This window comes from Anas acuta, chromosome 22, assembly GCF_963932015.1.
Source record: "Anas acuta chromosome 22, bAnaAcu1.1, whole genome shotgun sequence".
NCBI lineage: Eukaryota > Metazoa > Chordata > Aves > Anseriformes > Anatidae > Anas > Anas acuta.
This window is the reverse complement of record NC_089000.1, coordinates 1,147,968-1,169,917: the sequence shown is the minus strand read 5'-3', so window position 1 is coordinate 1,169,917 and position 21,950 is coordinate 1,147,968. Positions and strand designations below refer to the sequence as shown.

General features: G+C 55.6%; 1 protein-coding gene and 1 long non-coding RNA gene across 3 annotated transcripts in view; one reads left to right on the top strand and one right to left on the bottom strand.

Annotated features, from left to right (window-relative positions):
* FBXO42 (F-box protein 42) overlaps positions 1-21,107 on the top strand; it is a 47,884-nt gene extending 26,777 nt beyond the window's left edge. For both annotated transcript variants that reach the window (XM_068658299.1, XM_068658300.1), the window contains exons 5-10: positions 13,899-14,052; positions 15,057-15,167; positions 15,797-15,893; positions 16,965-17,021; positions 17,453-17,569; positions 17,723-21,107. In XM_068658299.1, coding sequence (XP_068514400.1) covers positions 13,899-14,052; positions 15,057-15,167; positions 15,797-15,893; positions 16,965-17,021; positions 17,453-17,569; positions 17,723-18,823 — 1,637 coding nt within the window. In that variant the 3' untranslated portion in view covers positions 18,824-21,107. The remainder of the gene's footprint in view (positions 1-13,898; positions 14,053-15,056; positions 15,168-15,796; positions 15,894-16,964; positions 17,022-17,452; positions 17,570-17,722) is intronic.
* LOC137843259 (uncharacterized) lies at positions 6,756-12,845 on the bottom strand. Its single transcript, XR_011089426.1, has 2 exons — positions 12,805-12,845; positions 6,756-12,424 (listed from the first exon to the last, which is right to left on the bottom strand). It is a non-coding gene; the product is annotated as an uncharacterized lncRNA (long non-coding RNA).
* Positions 21,108-21,950: the final 843 nt, after the last annotated feature.

Sequence of the window (21,950 nt, the reverse complement as noted above, 5' to 3'; positions counted from 1 at the left end):
GAGCAAGCAGCTTCAGCACCAAGTCTGTACTGAAAGCATTTGGGGTAGCCTTAATTTGACACAGCAAGCGTGCAAAAACCTCTCCCACATCTGTTGCTCCAGCCCTGCTGTCTCCCCAGGCCCCGCTCCGTACCGCTTCAGCACTGCCGGCTTCTGGCCCGTGTTTTGAGGCAGAGTTTGGAGCTCGGGTTTCCCCTCGTGAGCCGAGGGGAAGGTGCCTTTGATGGTGTTGTGTCAACAGAAGGAGCAGACGAAAGGAGGTAGGAGAGACTGCTGTCACCTGGCCAAGGAGGCTGTATCAGATGTGGTCCCGGTGCGGTGGGAGGCTTCTCTTGGCTGCAGCATGAGAGCCCCAGGAGCCCGCCCGCTGCGTTCAGCGCAAACAGAGCGCCTTGCCCTTGCCGAGGCTGTCCAAAAACCTTGCCCCGAGCAGAAAGCCCTGTTTTTGTAATCTCCTTTTGGAAAACAGCGGCAAGTTTTCAAAACAGTTGGTGAAGTTTCATAACACCGGTGCTGATGCGGGGCGAGCTTCCTTTTTCAGAGCCTCCTGGGGGCTTCGTGGAGCTGAGCCCCCAGGGCTGCGGGACGGTCTGAGGGAGCAGTGGCATTTCTGAAGAACAACCAATTGTTTGAACAACGGGAACAGTCTCACGTCTGGATGGGTTTAGAAGCCGCTGTGTCTGAGGATCTCCTGAGATGGTGCGGATCGTTCAGTCGCTGTCCTTGACTGCGCTCCATCTTTTTTTCTGTAGCGGTCCCTGCTGAGGCTTGTTACTGAAATACTCTGCTCTGACCCTGTACTGCGATGCTCCCGTTCCCATTGCAGAGCGACTTGTCTTGGATCAACGCAGCGAACAATCTAAGGCATGTCCTTGCTTTGGAAAAAAAAGGGAAAAAAAAGAGGGCAACATCCTGACCTGCCCAGTGCAGCAGTCTCTAAAGCAGAGCCTCCCGGTCCGTGTGCTGCTGCTGGTCCCAAGACAGCAGCAGGTAGCCTGCGAGGTGCTCCTGAGCAAAACAAACACGTTCCCCTGTGTGTAAGGAAGGAAACGAGGAGAGGCAACTTTGAAAATAAACTTTCAAAATTTAGCCCAGCTTGTTTCCATTTACAGCCAGATACCCTGGAGGGGAAGGCTGTGAAATGATCTTTGTGTACATGTGCGTTTCTAACCTTAGTGCAGCGTTGAGCAGCCCCTTTTAATTGAAGGCACCCCTAACTTTTTAATAAAAACTTGGGATCACCTTGAGCTCTCTGAAGCCATGTCATAGCTCCTGGCCTCCTGGGAATCAGAAGAATTGAAAATCTGATACCTGGCACAGAACGGTGTCTCTAATTATGACTGCAGCTTCAGGTGTCTAATACTTCAAAGTAGAGCAGGTTAATGAAACCCATGGAAATTCCTCGCCATATGTGCAGTGTCTTTCTGGATGAAAATGGCAGGGGATGGACCTGAATAAAGAGCGCTGTTGTAGCACTGAACCCAGCCTCGAAAAGAGCAAGACGCTTCCTCCAGGTGACTTTTCCTGATCTGGTTTGTTTCTTCCTTATTCCCCTTTGGGTGTAGTAGTTATAGGTCCTGTTCCTGCCTTTGCAGACTAAAACTTTCCATGTTAGCCCAAGTCTCTGTCCTTCCTGACTTTGCCACAACCGAATGCTGTGTGAGCCCTCCAGCCTGGAAAGCCTTGACCCCTGCGGAAATTCGGCTTTAATTCTGGTGGCTCTGCAGTGCTGCCAACTGTGGGATTGGAGCGTGCTTATCTCATACCTTATTACTGCCCTTCTGAGATGGAGCCACGAGCTTCTCAGCTTTGTACCTGTGTCGATGCCTGTGTCTGTACAGGTGCAGCTACTGGTGCTGCTGCTGTTTGCAGCACTCATCACGTTCGTGCCATCCTTCAGCACAGGCGCTGTCACAGCACAGGTTGCTTGGAATTGCTTTTTCCAATTAAACGTATTGAGCTTTTTCCCTCTTTGGGCTCACAGATTTACCAGCAAGGGGGAGCGCTGGCGCTCATCTGTCAGGCTGGGAGTGCCGAGGATCACCGGGGCAGACAGCCTTGTGAGAATGCTCCACTGCAGCCTGGAAATAGGAGGCAAAGTGCATCTTCTGAAGGGAAACCTGGCTGACAGTACACACAGAAATGCTTCAGAGAGCAGCACGCTGCAGTTATGCAGCCATCTGCTGCTCCCAGGGGCTTTGGGAGTGAAAACTGCACTTGGGCAACACCTACACCAATTTCTGTTGCAAAAGGCATCCTTGCAGGGAGCGCGCAGGCAGACAGGTTTGCTGCGTTTGAGAACAGCAAGCTGCGCCCTTCTCTGCGAAGGAAGCAACGTCCTTGCACGTGGAATTTTAACTTCATTGCTGCCCCTCCAGAGAGCAAGCCCAGAGCTTGTTTGGCCAGCTCTGAGCTGCAGCTCCATCAAGCTCAGGTATTTCTTGGTGCCTCTCGGTCCCTGGGTTGGTCTGTGCGAGGCAGACAGGATGCTAATTTGTTTCTGTCTTCACTTGGGCGGTTTTGAAAAATGTCTCTAATGAAACTTGTGTTATTAAATATGAAACGTTTCAAGGCCAAGAGAAAAACTGGCAGGTGAAGGGCTTTTTTTTTGATTTTTTTTTTCCCAAAGCTGTGACGAATCCATCTGCTGCCGCCTTATTGGGAAAGTATTGCTTGTGTGCGGAGGGCTGGTTTCCAGGACGTTAATCCATCACTGCTCAGGTTCAATAGGATCGCTCTGCGTTGCCCATTAGATGCTAAATCTGCGCGGGTTTTGGTTTACAACACACACCTGTCCTCCCTTTGATTTGCCAGGCCCCGTCCTCCATTCCCGTGGCCTCTTTTGCTGTGTTCAGCGTCTGAAAGTGGATTTTTGATCCCTTTTCTCCTGAAAAAATCTGCAGGGATCTGTCCTGCACATGCACTCACCGAACCAGGCAGGAAGAGCCCGAAGTCTGCTGCCTCCTTCCCTGGATTTTCAAGGGCTCTCAGATGAGTTCTGCCTGTGTGCCAAAAAGAGCCTGCTTTGAGAGAGCAGTCGTTAAATTAATGTTTCAGAGGCAAAGCCTTGGGCTCCGTAGCTGATCGGCAGAATGGGAAATGGCTGTGGTCTGCCTGTACCAGGGTTAAGAACGGAAAATACCTGTGCCTCCTCTTCAGCACTGTGCGTGCACACAGCTGCAGCACAGACAGGGGAGCAGCTGGAAACCTGCTCACGCATCGTGTTTCAGAACAGAGCTTTAACCTGCAGCTCTAAAATGTGCGCCTGTCCGCGAGCAGCTGTGCTTCTTGTCCCCACCTCCCTCGCGGGGAAGGGGATGGGATTTCATTCGGTGCTGGTGCTGCTCCGTGTCCAGCAGCGGCTCGCTGGGCACCCTGCTCCCTCCGTCCCCGACCCACCTGCACCTCTGGGATCCCATCAGTGTGCACGGGCTGGGTGCCCGGAGCGCTTCCATGCACTGCGGTTACAGGAACAACACCATAATTGCCACGGAGTTCATGAAATCACCCCATAACCTTGTTCCTACATCCTCCTTATGGCTTGGGGATGGGGGGCAGAGCCTGTTTGGAAGGTACAGTCAGGATCCCGTCCTCGCCTTGTTCTCAGGGCCACTGCTGCCGTCGCTTCTCCATCGTTGTTGCGTGCAGGGGTGCAGGAATGCGGTGCTGGAGGCAGGTGGCAGGCGCTCTGAAGGAGCTGGGAACGGGCCCAGGGCTCGGGGCTGGCTCTTGTTGCCCGTGCAGGCACTGCCTCTGCCCGAGGGGGCGCTGAGCTCGCTCATGGCAGATCCTGCCCTGGTGTCAGACCCTCACTACGCAGCATAAAGCTGGCTTTGTGTCAGAACGCTGGGCAATTTCTGCCTTCTGATTCCTGCTCTCAGTGCACCGCAGCCCTCCTGCCATCCTGGGAGCTCAGCAAGTTGCTGTCTGTGTGCACAGCTCGGGAAAGCAGTCCCTGCCGTGGGAAGTGTGATCCTCACAGTGACAGCTAGCCTGCGTCCGTCAGCGCATCTCCTGCGGTGTCAGCTCTGCGGGGACATCTGCTTTGCCCTCTTGTCCTGTGTCTGACAGCTTGGCCTGATGTGGTAGGAATAAATGGTGGGCTGGAGCTTGGGGGCTTGCACAGGGGGAAAACGGGATGGAGGAGCACGGGGGAGAAGTGGTTCAAAGGGAGATGGGTGTTGTGAGCAAGTCTGGTTCTCCTCTCGCCTTAGGACTGGCCCAGGGACCTGAGGTTCTCCTGAAGGCCCTGAACTGCCCGGGAAGGGCTGAGCAGCGGCGTGCTCAGAAGTGGAGTCAGGCAGAGGAGCTCCCAAGCATCTTCTCATCCCTGTTGAGCACTGGGCTAGGCTTCAGTCCATCACACACCAGGTCTTTCATCGAGATCTCAGACGCGGAGGGCCTGGGGCTCCCCGCAGGCTGCAGCCAAGGCAGTCCTGGCAGCACCTGGGTGTGCCGCAGCAGGGAGCCCTCCAGGAGATGATTTTCCTTGCCCGTCCCGAATTGGAGCTGGCAACCCTGTCACAGTAACAGCAGCAAGCCCGTGCGCAGAACAGAGCGATAGACGTGATAAGGAATGATTATTTTTTTAACACTCTCCTGGATAAATGCTGATGAGAGGGAGAGCAGTTTAAAAATCACGGCTTAAAACCCGCCTGGACAGCATTTGTCTCTCTAGAACCATTTTGCAGGGAGGAGGCCTTTTATTTTGGTCCTTGGCTGATCTGCACGCCCCTGGCTAACCAAAATGTGGATGCAGACGAGAAAGGAGCCCCCAGACCCCTCCAACACACCTCCCGCAGGGCAGCGAGGCCTCTCCCGATGCCCTGGGAGCCGCACGGTGCCGTGAGGACAGCCGAACCTGCAGGTCTGCTGGTTCCCTCCCTCGGTCCTTCCTTGTATTCAGTTTCTTATCTTTTATCTCTGGGAGCACTCGCTCATTTTTTTCCCCAGAAGCACGGGCCAGAAAACAGACCCCTCCGAGGGCATTGTCGGCGCGGGTCTGGCGTAAAGGCTTGACAAATAGTTTGTTGCTTTAACCTCGTCGGATTTAGACTCTGAGAGAGGAGGTCCCCGGGCGCAGATCCCTCCAGACATTAGTGGAGGAATTTTTCCCACTACTTCCTTCATCAGCCTCCAGGGCCTGTGCGGGGCATTTTTAGCCTCTTTGGTCCCCGTTTTCCCCGAGCAGCGCACAGAGGGAGCCCCGTGCAGGGACGGGGGCTATCGAGGGGTGCGTGCTGCTTTTCAGCACCGCAGGTTACACGCTCTCATTTTACGTGTGACTCTGGGCCATCTGAAAATATTGCTGACGAGCCTGCTGTACCCAACTGGGGAAGACTATTTGTGGCCCTGTTGGTAAATAAGATGACCATGATCTGCAAAAATAGGTTCCCGATGCCAGGAGGCCTTATATAGATGAATCTGTAGCCCGGCCGCGTTAATGGTGCTGGGCACACAGTAGTTCCCAACGAGTTTGGGAGCTTTTGAGTGCCTCGTATGTCTGAGATTTGGGTGAAATTTTGAGCACATCCTCTTGAAATTTTGCATATAAATCTCCATTTAGAAATACTCATTCTACCACTTGTGAAAGCAAGTGCTTGGAGAGTGCTTTGCTTTTTAATGGCCTCGAAAGCACGGGCCTGTCATTTTTCAAACTGGTGTTTCCATAAGCAGAAGTTAAGGCTGATTTTGGAAATGTTTTTTTGCTACACGGGTATTCAGGGTGTTAACACACTGGGTAAAAGCTGTGACAGGTTCTGTGCAGGGGACTTTTTCCTGATTCTCGATTTCACAGAACTGCAGAGAATTTAATTTCTGCGGGATGTTTGCTCACCCGAATGTGGTTGACTTGAGCCAAGGTATTTGCAAGCTGGTGGGAGGCTGTGAGAGCAGCCAAGGCATTTGTGAAATCTCATTTTCTTCTCTCATCTGGAAAGAAGGTTTAAAAATGCCAACAGGTGCAGCGGCCACGTGCAGCAGTGCTCAGTGCGGTGCCGTCTCTGATAGAATCAAAGCATTGCACAGGAGGAAAGCTGAGAGCCTGAATCTGCTCCTTCTGAAGGTTGGTGCCGAAATCCCCAGCTCTGCTGCACGGCGCTCCCCCCGAGGTAACAGGCACAGCTCCGTTCGGGGCTTTTATTTCAAAACCCTGCTACCTGGATGGATTTACGACAAGGGAAATAAATCCTGTCGGCTGGGAAGGAGCTCGGAGGAGACTTGGGGAAGGTCCTGCTCGCGAGGCTTCGGGCAGGCTGTGCTGACACCTATCGGCAAGAGCTCCTCGCAGGGCGTGCTGCTGTGCCTGCGCCTTGATGGCCCCGTCCACGAGGTCACTTAGGTAATACTCAAGATTGAACACGCAGCATTGACTTCCTGGTGTGTACAGTCACTGGTACGAGGTGCTTTCAGACAGAACTCAAAATGCTCATGCCTCATAACCCGATTCTACATCTTTCACAAAAATGCGCGCTTTAAAAAATCTCTTCTTAAATCCGGTAGGCACGTGGAATGACAAAGCACTAGGTCATGCTTGTCTGCAGTCCAAGGATTAATATTTAGTCCTTGCATGAAATATTCAGCAAGTTTGGCATTAAGCGCTGGAATTACTGGAACAAGGGAGAAAAGTGCGCTCCTCGTGTGAACAAAGCACGGTGCAGACACCGATGGCTTTTGGAGATCAGCCTGAAAACAAAAACCAGGGAAATGGTGAGCATGGGAGGAGCAGGTGAAAAGGCAGATGCAAAGAGGTGCACTGAGCGCTGTTCTGTGTGGTGTCTGGGGACCTGCAGTGGGCACTCCTGGCCTGTGCAGGTGCCTTCTCTCCCTACCCACTGCGGTCATGCTCGGGTGCAGCGCACAGGAGAAAGAGGCAAATCAGGATCCCAGGGCCAGGTTTTCAGTAAGTCCTTGCATTTTCTTTGCAGCCACAGTTCTGAAGTGAGCACAGCCCGGCTCTTCCTGACGCCGAGCTGTTTGTGCTTGTTTTGGGGAGGTTTCTCTGACTGCGCACACAGGATGCTCCCTAAAGGATGGTTGAGGTTTTTTAGCCTCTTGGTAGCTGTAACCTCACCAAATTGCACAGCAGCCATTTCCTGAAACACCAGTAATTTTGTGTGGGGCTGGAAGGGGTTCTCAGACCTCTGGAATTGCCCTGCCATGTCCCTCCTGTTGTGGCAATGAAACGGGAGCTAACTGGGAGCGTGACTTGAGTGAAAAGTGTGGAGCTCAGCACAGGCCGAGCACGCTCCTCTGCAAACCCACACATACTTCAGTCCCTTCCCTACAATTACTGTCATTACCACATCGTAGCCTGATACAGCAATTTCCATTCCTCCGTTTGCCTCCTTGAGGGAAGACGAGTAGCAGGAGCTGATCAGCCCTTTCTCCCTCTGACGGCTGAGCTCTTTAATTAGCATCAGAGCTGTTTTGTGTAGGACGTCGGACTGTTACTCAGATCACTTGAAAGTCTGCAGGGCGCAGTATCACTGAGGCGGGGGAAAAACACGTAATAAAACAGAGAAAGGTGGATAGCTCGTTGTCATTCTGATCCCACCCACCCGGAGGGAAAGGGAGCTTGCAACAGCACTACCATTTACGGCACGGCCAGCTTTGCATTTCCCAAAACCCGGTGAGGTTGCAAAGAGGATGGGGGTGACCTCACCGTGAGCAGCACTCGGCACCTGGGAGTGACGCTGCCGGTGACAGCGCCGTGAGAAATGTTCCCAGCCAGGATAGGCACCGACAAAACCCCTCCTGCACCATTGTGTGCTGGGCACGGTGCAGAAATTGCAGCAGAAATTGCACGGTGCAGAAATTGCATCCTTGTTTTCAGCTATTAAGAGATAAGGGGCAAAGCCCCGGGGTGTTCTGGCACCCTTATCTTGTTGCCGTTTGCCCAACACTGCCGTTGCTGTGTAAGGATGGTTCTGACTAACACTAGCAAAGGGTGACTCAGTAATCCTGTTGCACAGGGTTCACAGGGCACTGCCTCTCCTTTCAAACAGCGTTGTGGACACTAAAGTTGGGCTGCGTGAGAATTTCCGGGGCAAAAAGATGACTGTGACATTGCAAAAGCCTGGAGGTGACTGATGGGGCTTTCTGACTTCTGCCTGCCCGGGAAAGGGCAGGACGCTGGACCTTCAATTCAACGCCCTGAGCCTTTGCTGGTGTCGGGTGGAAATTCAACACTGAGAGCTCAGCCGAGTCTTTGCTGTGTGACAGCTGCCCTAAGCGTCAAGGGGGAGTCAGTTCTGTACCCTGAATTTTATATTCTTGCAGAGACCCCCCTCTAATTCTTCAGAGGTGCACGGATTTCTTCCCCCCACGCTAACTGAGCAGGCAGCAGACACGTGTGCCTGCAGAGGCTTTGATTGAGGCACGCTGTGCCTGTTGGGAAGGCGACTCAGATCCTGCTCAATTTTTCTTGAACTCCACAAAGCTCTGCAAAGCTGAAGTCCTCTCTCTGTGGCACAGATCTCTTTTCTCATTTAATGCTTCCTGGCAAAAGAAAGGAATTTTTTTGAACCCAGATTGGAGGGAACACTAAGTCACATGTGGCTTTGGTAAGGGAAAATGATACTTTCCTGGCTCTTAAAAGCTTTAAGGTTTAGCAGCCCCAGTCAAAGCTGGTCTTGAAAACGTCCATAATCCCGGTGCCTTGTTTTGAACGGGACAAAAACAGGTGAAAGTCAGATGCTGGATCTGGGGCAGCTGAGCGCTGCATTACAGCGAGTCCTGAGTGCTGTGGTTCGACTTCTGGAGAGAGCCAGTGTGAGGTGTGCCACCGAGATGCCCGCTTTTCTCATCGGGGGGCTCCGTTGGCATCTCCCAGTCATGGTGCTGAGTCTGGGATTGCCTGGGGTGCTGCTCCTCTGCCCGTAGGCTCCTCGTTGTCTCGCTCAGCACACCGCTGAGGGAAAAGCTTTCGGGCAGATCTGCAGACTACTACGGAAAAATCCGGGCTGGACCGTGAAGCCAAGGGATTTTTTCCTTCTCTGGTTTCCCTTCCCATAGAGGGAGAAAGATTTGGGGATTTCATGCTGTCAGACAAGTTTCAGGATACGCTGAGCAAGGCAAAACGCGACCTTCCCGGCGGCAGGACAAAGCCGCTCCGCACGAGCGTGGTCGGGGTTGTGCCTGGGCCGCGGCAGATAACGCGCCGGGGTGGATGAGGTTTCCAGATTGGGGCTCACCATTTGGTTCCTTTAAGTCTGCTGGCCTCAAAGCCGGGCCAGGGAACCCAGGCTGAGCATCGGGGCAGCTGCTGCCCGCCGGGAGGCTGCAACCCCAACAAGCTGTTGGGGACAGCAGGAGCTCCCCAAGGGAGCCAGCCCGCTGCCCCTTGTTCCTGCCAAGTAGGTGGCCTCTCCTTCTCCCCTTCTAAAGAGCAATTTGCTTTGGACCCATTCTTTGCAGTTCTCTGTAAGCACAACACAAACTCCTCGGAGCAAAAGCCCGCGCGGCGTTTCGTTCTGCTGAAACACCGTGACTTTGCAGGGCTGCAAAAAGCTCGGGAAACGCCAGGTTGCTGGCAGAGGTCGCCTTCCGTATCTGGCTGCCGGAGCCCAGCATCTCCCTGGCTCTTTCCCTGGGACTAATACATTCCACTGATAACGTCCCTGCGAGATTAAGTGCATCCGTGTAATAGGATGTCATTTGTTGAACAAATGCAGCTTGCTGGCGAGGCGAGGCCGGCTTCCAGAGGAGGGTTTTTCCCCGTTCCCGTGGCTGTGGCCGTGCTGCCCGTGGTGCTGCTGCAGCTGCGAGCCCCCGAGCCTGCCCTGAGCCTGCTCCCTGCTCCCCGGCTTTCTGCACGGGCCGTGGGCGGCTTCTGAACCTGGGGCTTGGCTTCCTTCGTGGTGAGTGCCCTGGCTGCTGGACGAGCCTGCTTTAATTTCTCAGCTCGCCCTTTGAAATTGGAAACTGGGCTCTGGGCCTGTGTTTGTTTATCCCGTCACTGCTTGGAAAGTGAATCAGCTCGGGATGACTGCGATCGGCTCGCTGGAGCCCATGGAGCAGAGCATCCTCCTGCTGGAGCCAGGGCTGCTCGAGAAATCCATTGGTCCCGGCAGCAACGGTCCCCAGCCATCGCTAGCAGCACTTCTCCCATCTGTCCAGAAAGCCAAATCTGCCCAAATAAAATTCCCACAAAATTTCTCTCCCTCATAGCACCCGAGAGCTCCTTCCATGTCTTCCCCTCACCCCGGAGATGGTGCGAACGCCTGGCTTCACTCCATCCCCCCTCCTGCAGTATTTCCCCATCTGATGCTGCTCTGAACCAATTCTTTCATCTCTGCGATCCCGTCCCAGCAGGCACCCAGCAGCTTTTCCCTGCGTTTTTATTTTCGCCTTTTAAGCTCCGCTTGATGTTTGTTATGTGCCCTGTTTCTGGAGTTGCTCGGGGCTGTGCCTGACTTCGGTAAAAGGCTGGTCTGGAAATTCGTGTTAGCGTGCCCCTGGAGTGAGGTTTTTCTTTTGTGGCTGCTGATCTCTGCGCGTGCCGCTCCAGTGGCATTAGAGGGCTGAATAAATGGGCTTTAAAAAATGCTTATAAGGACATATCATAAATAGGTGGCGTTCAGAGCTCGTGTCAGAAGCGATCAGAGGCTGGCGTTTCTCTTCCACACGTCCACGGAAGCCAGAGATCTTTTTTGTTTGTTTGTTTTTGAAAAGTATGTATCTGCCTTGTGAGCCAGGAAAATCCATCAGCTGGAAAAAAATAGCTCGGCTGGCTTTTAACTCCTCATCTCCACGGAATAAACAGCGTCAGCTGCAGAGAGATGTTCCCTCCTATGTTCAGAAGCAGTTAATTGTGCTGCACCCTCCGCGTGCTTGGGTTTTTATCCCCAAGGAAAGATCATCTGATAGAGGGCTCGGGGGTGTTATCGGGGTGCGGAGCTTGGAAACGCTCTGTGCTCGGCGAGGAAGGGCCCTCTGCACCCACCAAGGAAAGGAGGCCGTCGGAGCGGGTGCAATTAGCAAACGATGCCCTTCTGCAGGTGCTGCTGTACTTGGGTCCACGGCAAGGCACAGAGGCCGTTTCATTTGCAAGTGTAATAATAGCAGAGCGCTCCGAGCAGGTCGTGACAGCCCCGAGAGGAGGAAGCCCTCCTGTCGGATCCTTTGAGCTGCCGCCCGGCCGGCCTCTGAAGCTCGGACTTTGAGCTGCGGGGCCCCGGGAAGCGGAGCCGTGTCCCTTTGATGTTGCTGGTGCCGTACCTGGCTCCGCGCTCCGCATACTTGAGACTTGAAGTCACAAAGGCAGCGGCGCCTCTGCCGCCACCACCACCTCCTCCTCCCCCTCCTCCTCCTCCTCTTTTTCTTCCTCCCCCTCCTCCTCCTCGCTGCCTTTCCCGGTGCTGCTGCACCCCTCGAGGTGCTCCTGCCCTTCCTGGGCTTGGTGGGAAGGTGGCAGCGAGCTGAAACGGAGCTGTGCTCAGACACCAACTCCTACCAAAGCTGCTTTTGTACCATTTTAAACCCCAAACTACAAGCCTCGGCTTTGAGCAGCGTCCGCTGTTGCTACAAAGCTAAGCAGGGTTTACTTGGAGACCTCCGACAGCTGCTCGGGCGGTCGGGTTTGCAGTCAGTGCCCGTGCGTGGTCATGTTGCAAACATTTTTATCCTGCCATGGCTTTTGTGCCCTGCCTTAGCAATAAGGAAGCGGTGTTAATGCTCCAATATTCCTTCTCCAGGCTGCAGCCACCCTCGTGCACGTTTCTAGCCGAGCGCAGATCAATGAGGTTGAGCCGCCTTTATAGGACAGGCACTGAGCACAGCAACCTCGCAGAGAGCCACCTCGTGCTGCGACATTTCCCCCATTTCAGCACGCTCCACCCGTGGAGCAGAGTTCACGGCTGGCCCCAGGACATCGCTCCCGAGCCGGGCGGACGCCACCCCGCAGCGCCCGACCCTTTGAAGCCCCGAGCACGCCGCGGCCGCCTGGTCGCCGCACGGGAAGAGGCTCCGAGAGGCCAGCTCTTCCTCCCACTTGTGAAATTCAGATTTTTTCCTGCCTAGCAGAACGAAACTCTGCCTTCGTTTACACCCGCGCAGCGTCCAATAATAGGCAAAGCTTCCTGAAAAACCGGGGCTGGCCTCTGCCTTGGGCTGTTTACATGGTTGTTGTTGGCTCCTTTGGGAACCGTCTGGGTGTCTGGGGCAGGGGCTGGCCTTCAGGTTGCAGCAGGAGGAAGGGGACATTTCCCACTGCCCGGCAGCCCAGACCTTCCTGAGCAGGGTGCCGGGCTGTCCCTCCAACCCCAGCCCAACTTGCACAGGCACAATTCTAACCAAGCCGTCTGTATAACACCAACTCCTGTCCCAGTTTAAAACCAGCACTTTTTGCATCTCACTGGTGTCCCTGCTGCAGACAGACCCGTGCACCGACCTGCTGCGTGCCCCCGTGCTGTCTTGTGATGTCCTGGGTGGATAAGCAGAGAGTGGTGGGTAAAGGAACACGCAGACAGCCGGCTTGTTCTCTACAAGTCAGGTAGAAACTTTGCTGGCAATCAGCTTGCCATGCCAAGCCTGGGAGAGCGACTTTCAGGCTCTGCCAAGGAAATACTTGGGTTGGAAACCTGCTGGTGTGGATTAACGAATTGCACACAGCCAGGAAAACTGGAAGTCTGGAATTTGACTGGGAACAAAAAGTAACCAAACATGACCCCCTCGTGGCACCTCAGACTTTGAGGAGATGTTGGGTACAGTCCTGGCCATGCCGTGTACCTGTCCTAACAAAACAATTGTTTCCTGAACAGCTTTATTCCCCTCTTCCCCCATAGCTGCAGCACCAAAACCTACCTTGTCCCTAGAGAAAGGTGGCAGCAAAGCCCCTGAGCCTCTTTGTGCTTGGCTGGGGGTTGCTTTTTGGCTTGGTTTTTACCACCCACCAGCTGGAACCCATCACAATCGAATTGCTTTTCTCAGCTGCAACATCTTAAAATAGCTGCTCTGGTTTCTTTTAAAAATAGGCTCAGTGCTGCATGTCATTACCTGCTAAAAATGCTTCTCCTGGTCCTATTAGGACATCAGAGAAGAGCAGTCGCTTTGTTATCTCAGCCTTTTGGAGAGGGTGCCGGTGCTCCTACAGCCACGTGCGCAGCCTTGCCCTTGGGTTGCCCCTGGTCCCACACGGCCCTGCTTTGGGTGACACATTCAGGGTCAGCTGAAAATGTGCCTGCAGAAGGTGAGATCAGTGCCTTGCTGCGTCCTGGGAAACCCCTCGGGATCTGTGCTCTGAGCACAGAGCATCGCAGCAGCGAGAGGCCACATCTTGCTTTTGCACGCAGCAGTCCTGCTCAGGAGGTACCTGGCTTGAGCAAAGCCTTCAAGCCTCCAGCCGGCTGGCCAAAAGTCCCTCCGTGATTTTTTGGAGGAGCGCTGCCTTGTGTGAACTCGGGGAGGGGTTGTCAGCTCCCGCAGCAAAGCGCTCTGGGTTTGATTGTGCCGCTTGGAGAAAACGGGATTGGGTTTCTGCCGCCGCCTCTGAGCTCCCAAGCGATCCGCCACGAGCAACGCCGGATGTGTTAGAATTAGTATTCATTCTCACCCCGTCCTTGGGGAGAAGTTAGTAGGTATTTGGAGGTAATTATTGCTTTTATTCAGTGCTAAAGCAATAATTTAAAGGGATATGTTAGAAAGCTAGTAATTTCCTGCCAGTGACTGACAGATGTTTTGCCATACATGAAATGTGCTTTCAGGCTCCTACTAATTACAGTGACACAAATTGGCAGTAGTTTTCTTCCCAGGCTCCCAACTCTAATTTTGCCTTCTTTGCTGCTTTTTTTTCAAAGGTGGAGCCTCCGCGTCACCTCGCTTTGGTAAAATTCCTGTAGGGTTTGATGCCTGTGTTCGAGCCTGGTTTCCTAACCGTCCCCCTTCCTGTCCCTGCCCAGGTTCGTACCCCTCTCCCAAGGCTGGCGCCACGCTGGTGGTCTACAAGGACCTGCTCGTGCTGTTCGGCGGGTGGACACGACCGAGCCCCTACCCTCTGCACCAGCCAGAGAGGTTCTTCGACGAAATCCACACGTACTCGCCCTCCAAAAACTGGTAAGAGAACCTCTGGATTTGAAGCACGGGCTTTGATCCCTGGGACAAGTGTCTGCAGTGCCCGAGCGCTGCCCGAGGTGTCTCCGCAGGCCCGCCGGGACTGGCTGGCAGGGACAGGGGGTGCCAAGGTGTGGCTGATCCCGGCGTGTCTGCGAGGCTCCCTTTAAACAAAGAGAAGGCAAGGCAGCGCTGCTCGGGCCCGGAGACTCGCACGCACTGCTGTCTGACACCTCCTGGGTGGTGCTCGCTTCCGTGTTGCTCTGTTGTCCCAAAAGCCTGCCAGCACCACCCCAGTGCTCTGTGGAACATCTTCGGGGCGGGCAGAAATCTGGGTGCGAATATTCCCAGCGCGTAACTCATCTGGCTGCGAGCTCGAGGTCATCCTGAGGAAATTAAAGGAGAAAACCTTAGCTCCTGGAGGTTTCACTTTTTGGTGGTGGTGATCCGAAATTCAGGGGAAAGGCGATAAAGCAGGGCTCTGTGCTGCTGCAGAAAGCTTTCTGCCTCTGCAGCTCCAGCAGCGAGCGGGGAGGTGGCAGGAATTTTCCCTTTAAACAGCATCCAGCTGATTTTAGACCACACTTTCTCACTGATGCTTGTGTGAGAAAGGAGCAAATGCTGTATCAAAGCAGCGAAGGTTCTTGCTCCTCTTTCATTGAGAACTTTTAATCATCAAAAGTGTCAATTACCCGATGCACTTCTGGGCAGTGTCGTTAGAACGCTGTAATTAAACTGCGTTGGAAATAATTCAGGGCAAACTTAATTGAAAGGGGCGATATTTCCAACTTGGCCTTGTGACTTTGTCATGTTTTAAAAATGTTGAGCACATTAGTATTTCTAATTAGTTTCGTTATTATTTGGATCTTTGTCGGTTTTCCCTGAGGTTTTCCTCTGTAATGCTTTCTTGAGGACTTTGCTGGCCCGTGGGATTTTTCATCTTGCCATTCATCCAGGACCATCCTTTCTGCCCCGGTGCTGAATGTCTTTTCTCCCTGTTCCCCCAGGTGGAACTGCATCGTGACCACCCACGGCCCCCCTCCCATGGCAGGACACTCCTCCTGTGTCATCGAAGACAAAATGATCGTCTTCGGAGGCTCGCTGGGATCTCGGCAAATGTAAGTGTGGAGAGAAGGCGTCTGAGGAGTCCTCCTGCGAGCAAGGAGTGTGTTGTGGTGCTCGTGGGAGAGCAGTTCAGAAAGAAACCTCCGAGGGGCTGTGCTGTGAGCCCCTTTTCAGCAGGACCCCTCTGCAGCAGTCGGCACCAGCAGCTCGGTGCTGCCCGGGCCGCAGATAAGCGTGCCGCCAGGGCTGTCCACGCAGCGCAGCGTGACTCAGCGCCGAGCAGAGCAGTGCCCTGAACTGGGGCAGCCGAGAGGAGGTGAGGCGTGTGGGAAGGTCACAGGCGGGTGCAGATCCGTGTGTTGATCGGAGGAGTCTGAGATCATCCCGGCTGCTCACCCCGCCTGCCCTCACGCACCGCTGGGCTGGTGCTCGCTGCCGGCCCGCTGCGGGGTCTGCCTGCTGGCTTGCTGCACCTTTCACTGCCCAGGGCAAATTCCCTCGAGGCACCAGCCTGCAGAAAACCGATTCTGTGATAAAACCTCCACCCTGAATCAGCATTTTGAAGCCCCTGAGGGCCTGGTTGTACCATCAGGAACCAGGCACGCTGCAGCCGGGTGCTTGTTTGGGGCTTGAGCTGAGTGGCTGTACCTGTGGCTCAGTGTTTCTTCTCTCATCCCCGCAGGAGCAACGACGTCTGGGTGCTGGATCTCGAGCAGTGGGCTTGGTCCAAGCCAAACATTTCTGGGCCCAGCCCTCACCCGCGAGGTGGCCAGTCTCAGGTGATGCTCTCCTTCACTGACTCAGCTCCAGGGCAGCATGCACTGCCAAAGATAAGCCAGAGAGAAACCAGGCACAGCTGAATTTCCAGCTTCCAGGCAGCTCTCTGTGGGTCGTCTGAAAACTAATGCCCAATTTCTGAGTTACCCTCGCAGTCTTTTGCCTGCCAGGCCCTTGTTTTCTCTAGCCAGCTGTTCTGTGAGATTGCACGTTTAATCTCCCTAACGCTCCGGTAGATACTGCGCTGTGTCTTGCACATGACTCAGAACCGTAATGAGCATTTCTAGAAAACAAATTGCTGTTTTACCCATCAGAGGAGAAACAGCTATCAAGCCCCGTGGCGTTTACGATCAATTAGGTGTTATCACATGTTGGTTTTGCTTGGGGCCCCTTTAATTGCTCCGGTCTCCTGATCCTTGGTTCAGGTGACTGTAGATTGCACCCGCTGAGTGCATGGCTCCGGTGGTGCCTGTTTTGGTGCCTGCCTGGGGCAGGGAGCTCGTGGGAGTCACCGGGCTCAACACAGGCGTCTGTTGCTGCTGGCAGTCCTGCCCCCCCCTTCACAGTCCCCAGGAGGACACTCGGGGGTGCCTAGTGCCTGACTGGCCTCAGCTGGATGGAAGCACCCCAAAGAGATCACATCGTGCATGAGAGTGGCTTTCCCTCCATCCAAAGAAAGGGAGGGGGGGGACTAGTTGCCCACCGTGAGCATCTAACACGTGTTGCTGTAAGCCTGCAGCCTCCCAGGTGGTCCTTTCACCCTTTTTGGGAAGAGGAGCATTGCATCCTCTGATGTTTGCTCAGCCTCAGGGACAGTAACTGCTCTCCTCTGTAAAAGGGACCGGCTTACGAGCCGTTTGGGACAAGGCAGCGGGGCGAACTCTGCATCCCGCTTTGCCCTGGGCCAAGCAAAACCGGCTTTCCATCCTGGCTCCACTCCTCATCCCCAGGCAGACAAAATTCAGCAGCGTCTGTGCTGCTGAGAAGCCGTAACCCAGCTCTGCACTCAGAGGCACTCAGAGGGATGGCTTCGCGTCCTTCCTGCTCTGAAACGCTCTTCTTTGCCCCCACAGATTGTCATCGACGACGAAACCATTTTAATCCTTGGTGGCTGTGGTGGTCCCAACGCAGTAAGTATCCTGCAGGGAGCAGGGGCACAAGCCACACGCATCCTGCTGTACCTGTGAGCCCTGGGTGCTGGCGTGGGCAGCGGGGGGCTCTGCACGTGACCTGGGGGGCATTTTTTTGTCCTGCAAACTAGAGCTCACGGTGTAGAAGTCCCAAAGAAGTTGTTACTTCTGCTGGAGCTGCCTTTCAGTAACAAAAACCACCCTGGGAGCTATCTGAGCAGCTCATTGAGGTTAACTGGAGGAATTGTCCCTGGTTTTGTGCTGGGACAGCAGACGTGGATGAAGGGACTTGTCCATGGCCACAGTAGGGTGCAGGCACCCCTGGGTGCTCAGATCCCAGTCAGCTCACCTGCACAGCTCCGTTTCTGCCCCCGATGGGGTGACCCTGGCAGCAAGCTGCTCTCCTGCATCTCTCACGCTTCTCTTCACAGCTGTTCAAAGACGCCTGGCTGCTGCACATGCACGCGAACCCCTGGACGTGGCAGCCGCTCAAGGTGGAGAACGAAGACCACGGAGCCCCGGAGCTGTGGTGCCATCCTGCCTGCCGGGTGAGTGGCTTGGGACGGAGGCAGCGGGGTCTCTGGTCCATCTTACCCCCTGTAGGCCTTTGCCCAGGATGCCCCAAACCCCTGCCTTTTTGCCCCAGAGCTCGAAGGGCCGCCCTGCAGCCGTAACGCGTCCCCTCCTCTCCCCTCCTCCAGGTGGGACAGTGCGTCGTGGTCTTCAGCCAGGCTCCCAGCGGGAGAGCCCCGCTCAGCCCCAGCTTGAACTCTCGCCCCTCTCCCATCAGCGCCACGCCGCCCGCCCTGGTGCCCGAAACGCGGGAGTACCGCTCCCAGTCTCCCGTCAGGAACACGGACGAGGCTCCCTGCGTCAACGGCCGCTGGGGCACCCTGCGGCCCAGAGCGCAGCGGCAGACGCCCTCGGGATCGCGGGAGGGCAGCCTCTCCCCGGCCAGAGGCGACAGCTCGCCCGTGCTCAACGGGGGCAGCTTATCGCCCGGAGCCGCTGCGGCCGGCGGTGCCTCCTTGGACAGCCCCGTGCAGGTGGTGTCGCCCGGCACGCCCGGAGCCGCTGAAGGCTGCGAGCTGAAAGTCGGGCTCGCCCTGGCGCCGAGGCGGGGGTCGCTGCCGGAGCAGAGAGACCTCCGCTTGGGGTCCCTCGACCTGAGCTGGGAGCAGAAACCGGCTTCCGTCGTCTGCCAGACGGACGGTGCGGACAGCAGGACGCTCGGCGCCGGCGCCAGGAACCCCCCCGAGCAGACCAACGGCATCCACACGCCGCCCCACGTCACCGGCTCCCTGCCGGGGGCCGTCTCGCCCGGCGCTCTCCGCAGGAGCTTGGAGGCCGTCAAAGCCCTGTCCTCCAAGGGTGCTTCAGCTTCTGCCGCCCTCAGCCCCCCCCTCGTGGCCTCGCCGGGGTCCCCGGGCAGCCAGGGCGCGGGTGCCGAGGCGCGGCCGGGCTCTGCCCAAGGCGAGGGCCATTCCCTGCCGCCCATCGCCCGCCGCCTGGGCCACCACCCTCCGCAGTCCCTGAACGTGGGGAAGCCGTTGTACCAGAGCATGAACTGCAAGCCCATGCAGATGTACGTGCTGGACATTAAAGATACCAAGGAGAAGGGACGAGTCAAATGGAAAGTGTTCAATAGCAGCTCCGTGGTGGGGCCGCCCGAGACCAGCCTGCACACGGTGGTGCAGGGCCGAGGGGAGCTGATCATATTCGGCGGCCTCATGGACAAGAAACAGAACGTGAAGTACTATCCCAAAACCAATGCCTTGTACTTTGTGCGAGCAAAGAGATAATGTGGCCCGAGCTGTGCACCACCACCACCTCCCCTCCCTCCCCGGGGCTCTCCCTCTCCTTTTAAGTCTGTCGCGCAGGCACTCAAACTGTGAATTAGGGCACAACAAACCAATAAAGTCCAAGCAAACCTCCAGTGCTGCCCGCCCATTCCCAGTAAGACCCCAGTTAAGCGAATCGTGTTTACAAGCAGGGAGGGAGCTCCCTGCCCATAGGATCCACGTTGCTGTGCTCACGCAGGAGCTCTCTGCTGTGACCTAGGCCAAGGATTTAGGGTGAGCAGGCGGGAAGCCTGCCATCCCGTAGCCTCTTGAGTTTTTTTTTTTGTTTTTTTTTTTGTTTTTTTCCTCTTCCAGGGGTTTAAGAGGCCTCGTATCTCTGAAACTCTTTGTGGAACACGAGTAGCAGTGGTTTCAGTAAGAACCAGCTCAATACCTGCAGACAGGAGGCTGTTAGCTCGTGTGCACTGATTGCTCCCATGCTTCAAGTATGGCTCTGTAAGGAACAGAACAGCAATACCTGACCAGGAACCTTCCAGCACTGCAAGTTGTGACCTTTGCTCCAAACAAACACGATGCCTTTTTTGCCTCTCACCCCTTTGGCCTGACAGTCTCATTCCTGTCCTCCGTGCAGGACCGTAAGAAGGAAGAAAGGACAGTTTTGCGTTGAAATGCCAAAAAAAAAAGAAAAAAGTTGAGAATCGGCTGGGCAGGACTCGCTTTCGCAGCCCTCTCCTCCTTGCCTGGCAGCCTCGGTGCTGGATCTGTGGCGCTGCGCGATCCCGGCCGGCGCAGTGGGTACGTGTTTGGGAACGCTCGCAGCAGGGCCGCGAGGTTGCTGCTGTCCCCCCCGTGCGCCTCGGCGGGGATGGAGCCTCCCTGCTCTGCCCCGGCTCCGTGCCGCGCTCTGGGGACGTGCTGAAACCGGGTCCGAATCTCAGAAATTTGGGGGGTGGGAGGGGGTGGTTCCTGCGAGATCCCGACCCGATTTCACCGTCTGACATCTCCGACTGCTGCGTGGGGGGTTCAGCATCGTTCTGGGTCCCACAGCAGAAAATGGCTTACTCCAAAAATCACGTTGCGCCACCAAAACGGAGATTTGGCTGCCCGTTCTCATTTAGGATCGGAGATTTCCATGTCCGTGAACGGCCCAAACACGTACACAGCTTTTCTGCGCCCGCTGAAGCAGCACCTCATAGCCTGGGAACGCTTTTTTTCCAGCCAAAACGATGAATTATTGGTAAACTGGAGCATGCGAGCGGCAGGGTGGGCCGGCATTAGCCTTGATAGCAGTAACAAAATCATCTTTGCATGTGCCTCCTTCCGCAAAGATTAAAACAAAGAAAAATCCAAATGGATTGAACCTGTGTGTCCGTCTGGGACAAACTTCCTTCCTTCCTTCCTTCCTTTCCAGCTTGAGATGTGGGGGGTGGAAATGGGCAGATTCTGCTCAGTTTTGGTCAACAGCGCGTGCCCAGCTCCGGCCCAGGGCTGGCGACCGCCGGCATCTCTCACCCAGCGCCCGAAATAGCTGAAAAGTAGGAAACTCGCCCCAAAGCGCCGCCCGGCCCGCCGGCAGTGCCATGACGTGGTCCCCGTCCTTCTCCGTCCCCACCGAGCTTTGCTGGCTTTGGCTCGTCCCTGGGAGGGCTCAGGGCTGGATGTTTTCTACCCAAATCCCCCCGCCCCAATAAAAGGGGATTTATCCGTGAGCCACTTGGGGCTGGGGCAGGGCCCGGGGCAGGACGATGCCCTGGGTGCTCCGTTTGTAGACAGACCCTGCTAAAATCCCCGCGCCCCGGGAGCGCCCACCGGGGTGTCCGGCGCGTTCCCCCCCGCCTGCATGTCCTGGCATCGCCCTGGAGCAAAACCCAACAGGAATTTGGGGCCGCTGGCTACAAGCTCGGGGTATCCCCATGAGGGGCTGTGGGTCCTCGTGCCGCCTGCGCCCTGCGTCCTCCACCAGCCCCAAATCCCCCTCAACCGGCCCCAAAACCACCCTCCCCTCCCTGCGCGTCGCAGGAAGGCATGTTCTTGCGATAAATTCCTCGGAAATGATGAATTCCTCAGAAACGGCCCCGTTTTCCCCGGCGGCGCTGGTGCTGTGAGGTCCCCCCCCGCCACTCAGGTCCCCCTGGCGCTGGAGGCTCGGCCGCGTGTAGGAACGCGAAGTGATCTCGGTGATATTTAAATCTGTGTACATTGATTTTTTTTCTTTTTTTTATGTTTTTCCCCCCTTCCTGGATGAATTTTTAGCAGTTTAACAAATAAAAACTGACGAAACGGACGGGCTGCCGCCTCTGCTTGGGGTGTGCGGGTGGCCGCGCCGCCGAGGGATGCTCCTGCCGTGCGCCCTGACGGTTTGGGGTGAAAAGGGCAGCTTTTGGGGCTCCTGGTTGGCAGCGAGGCAGGGCTGGGGGCACACCGCTCCCGTGGGGGGGGTGCTTCACCCGTTACCTGCAGCTTTGGGGTGTCCCGCAGGCTGTGGGGTGCGGACCCCAAAGCCAACAGGGTTGGGGCACTTCCACACCCTGCAGTGTGGAGGGCTGGGGGTCCCATAGGGCTGCGCCCCCCAACCTACAGCTCTGTGCTTCCTATAGCCTAGAGGGCTGTGTCCCTATAAGCCATAGCTCTGGGGTTCCTATAGCCTATAAGGCAGTGCCCCTATAGCCAATAGCTCTGGGCATCCTATATGCCATAGGGCTTTGTCCCTATATCCCATAGCTCTGGGCATCCTCTAGCCTATGGGGCTGTGCCCCTATAACCCATAGCTCAGTGCTTTCTATATCCCATTGGGCTGTGTCCCTATAACCCATAGCTCTGGGGTTCTTATATCCTATAAGGCTGTGCCCCCATAACCCGTAGTTCTGGGCTTCCTGTATCCCATAGGGCTGTGCCCCCATAACGCATAGCTCTGGGGTTCCTATAGCCTATAGGGCTGTGTCCCTATAACCCATAGCTCTGGGGTTCTTACATCCTATAAGGCTGTGCCCCCATAACCCATAGTTCTGGGGTTCCTATTTCCCATAGGGCTGTGCCCCCATAACGCATAGCTCTGGAGTTCCTATATCTCATAGGGCTGTGCCCCTATAACCCATAGCTCTGGGGTTCCTATGTCCCATAGGGCAGT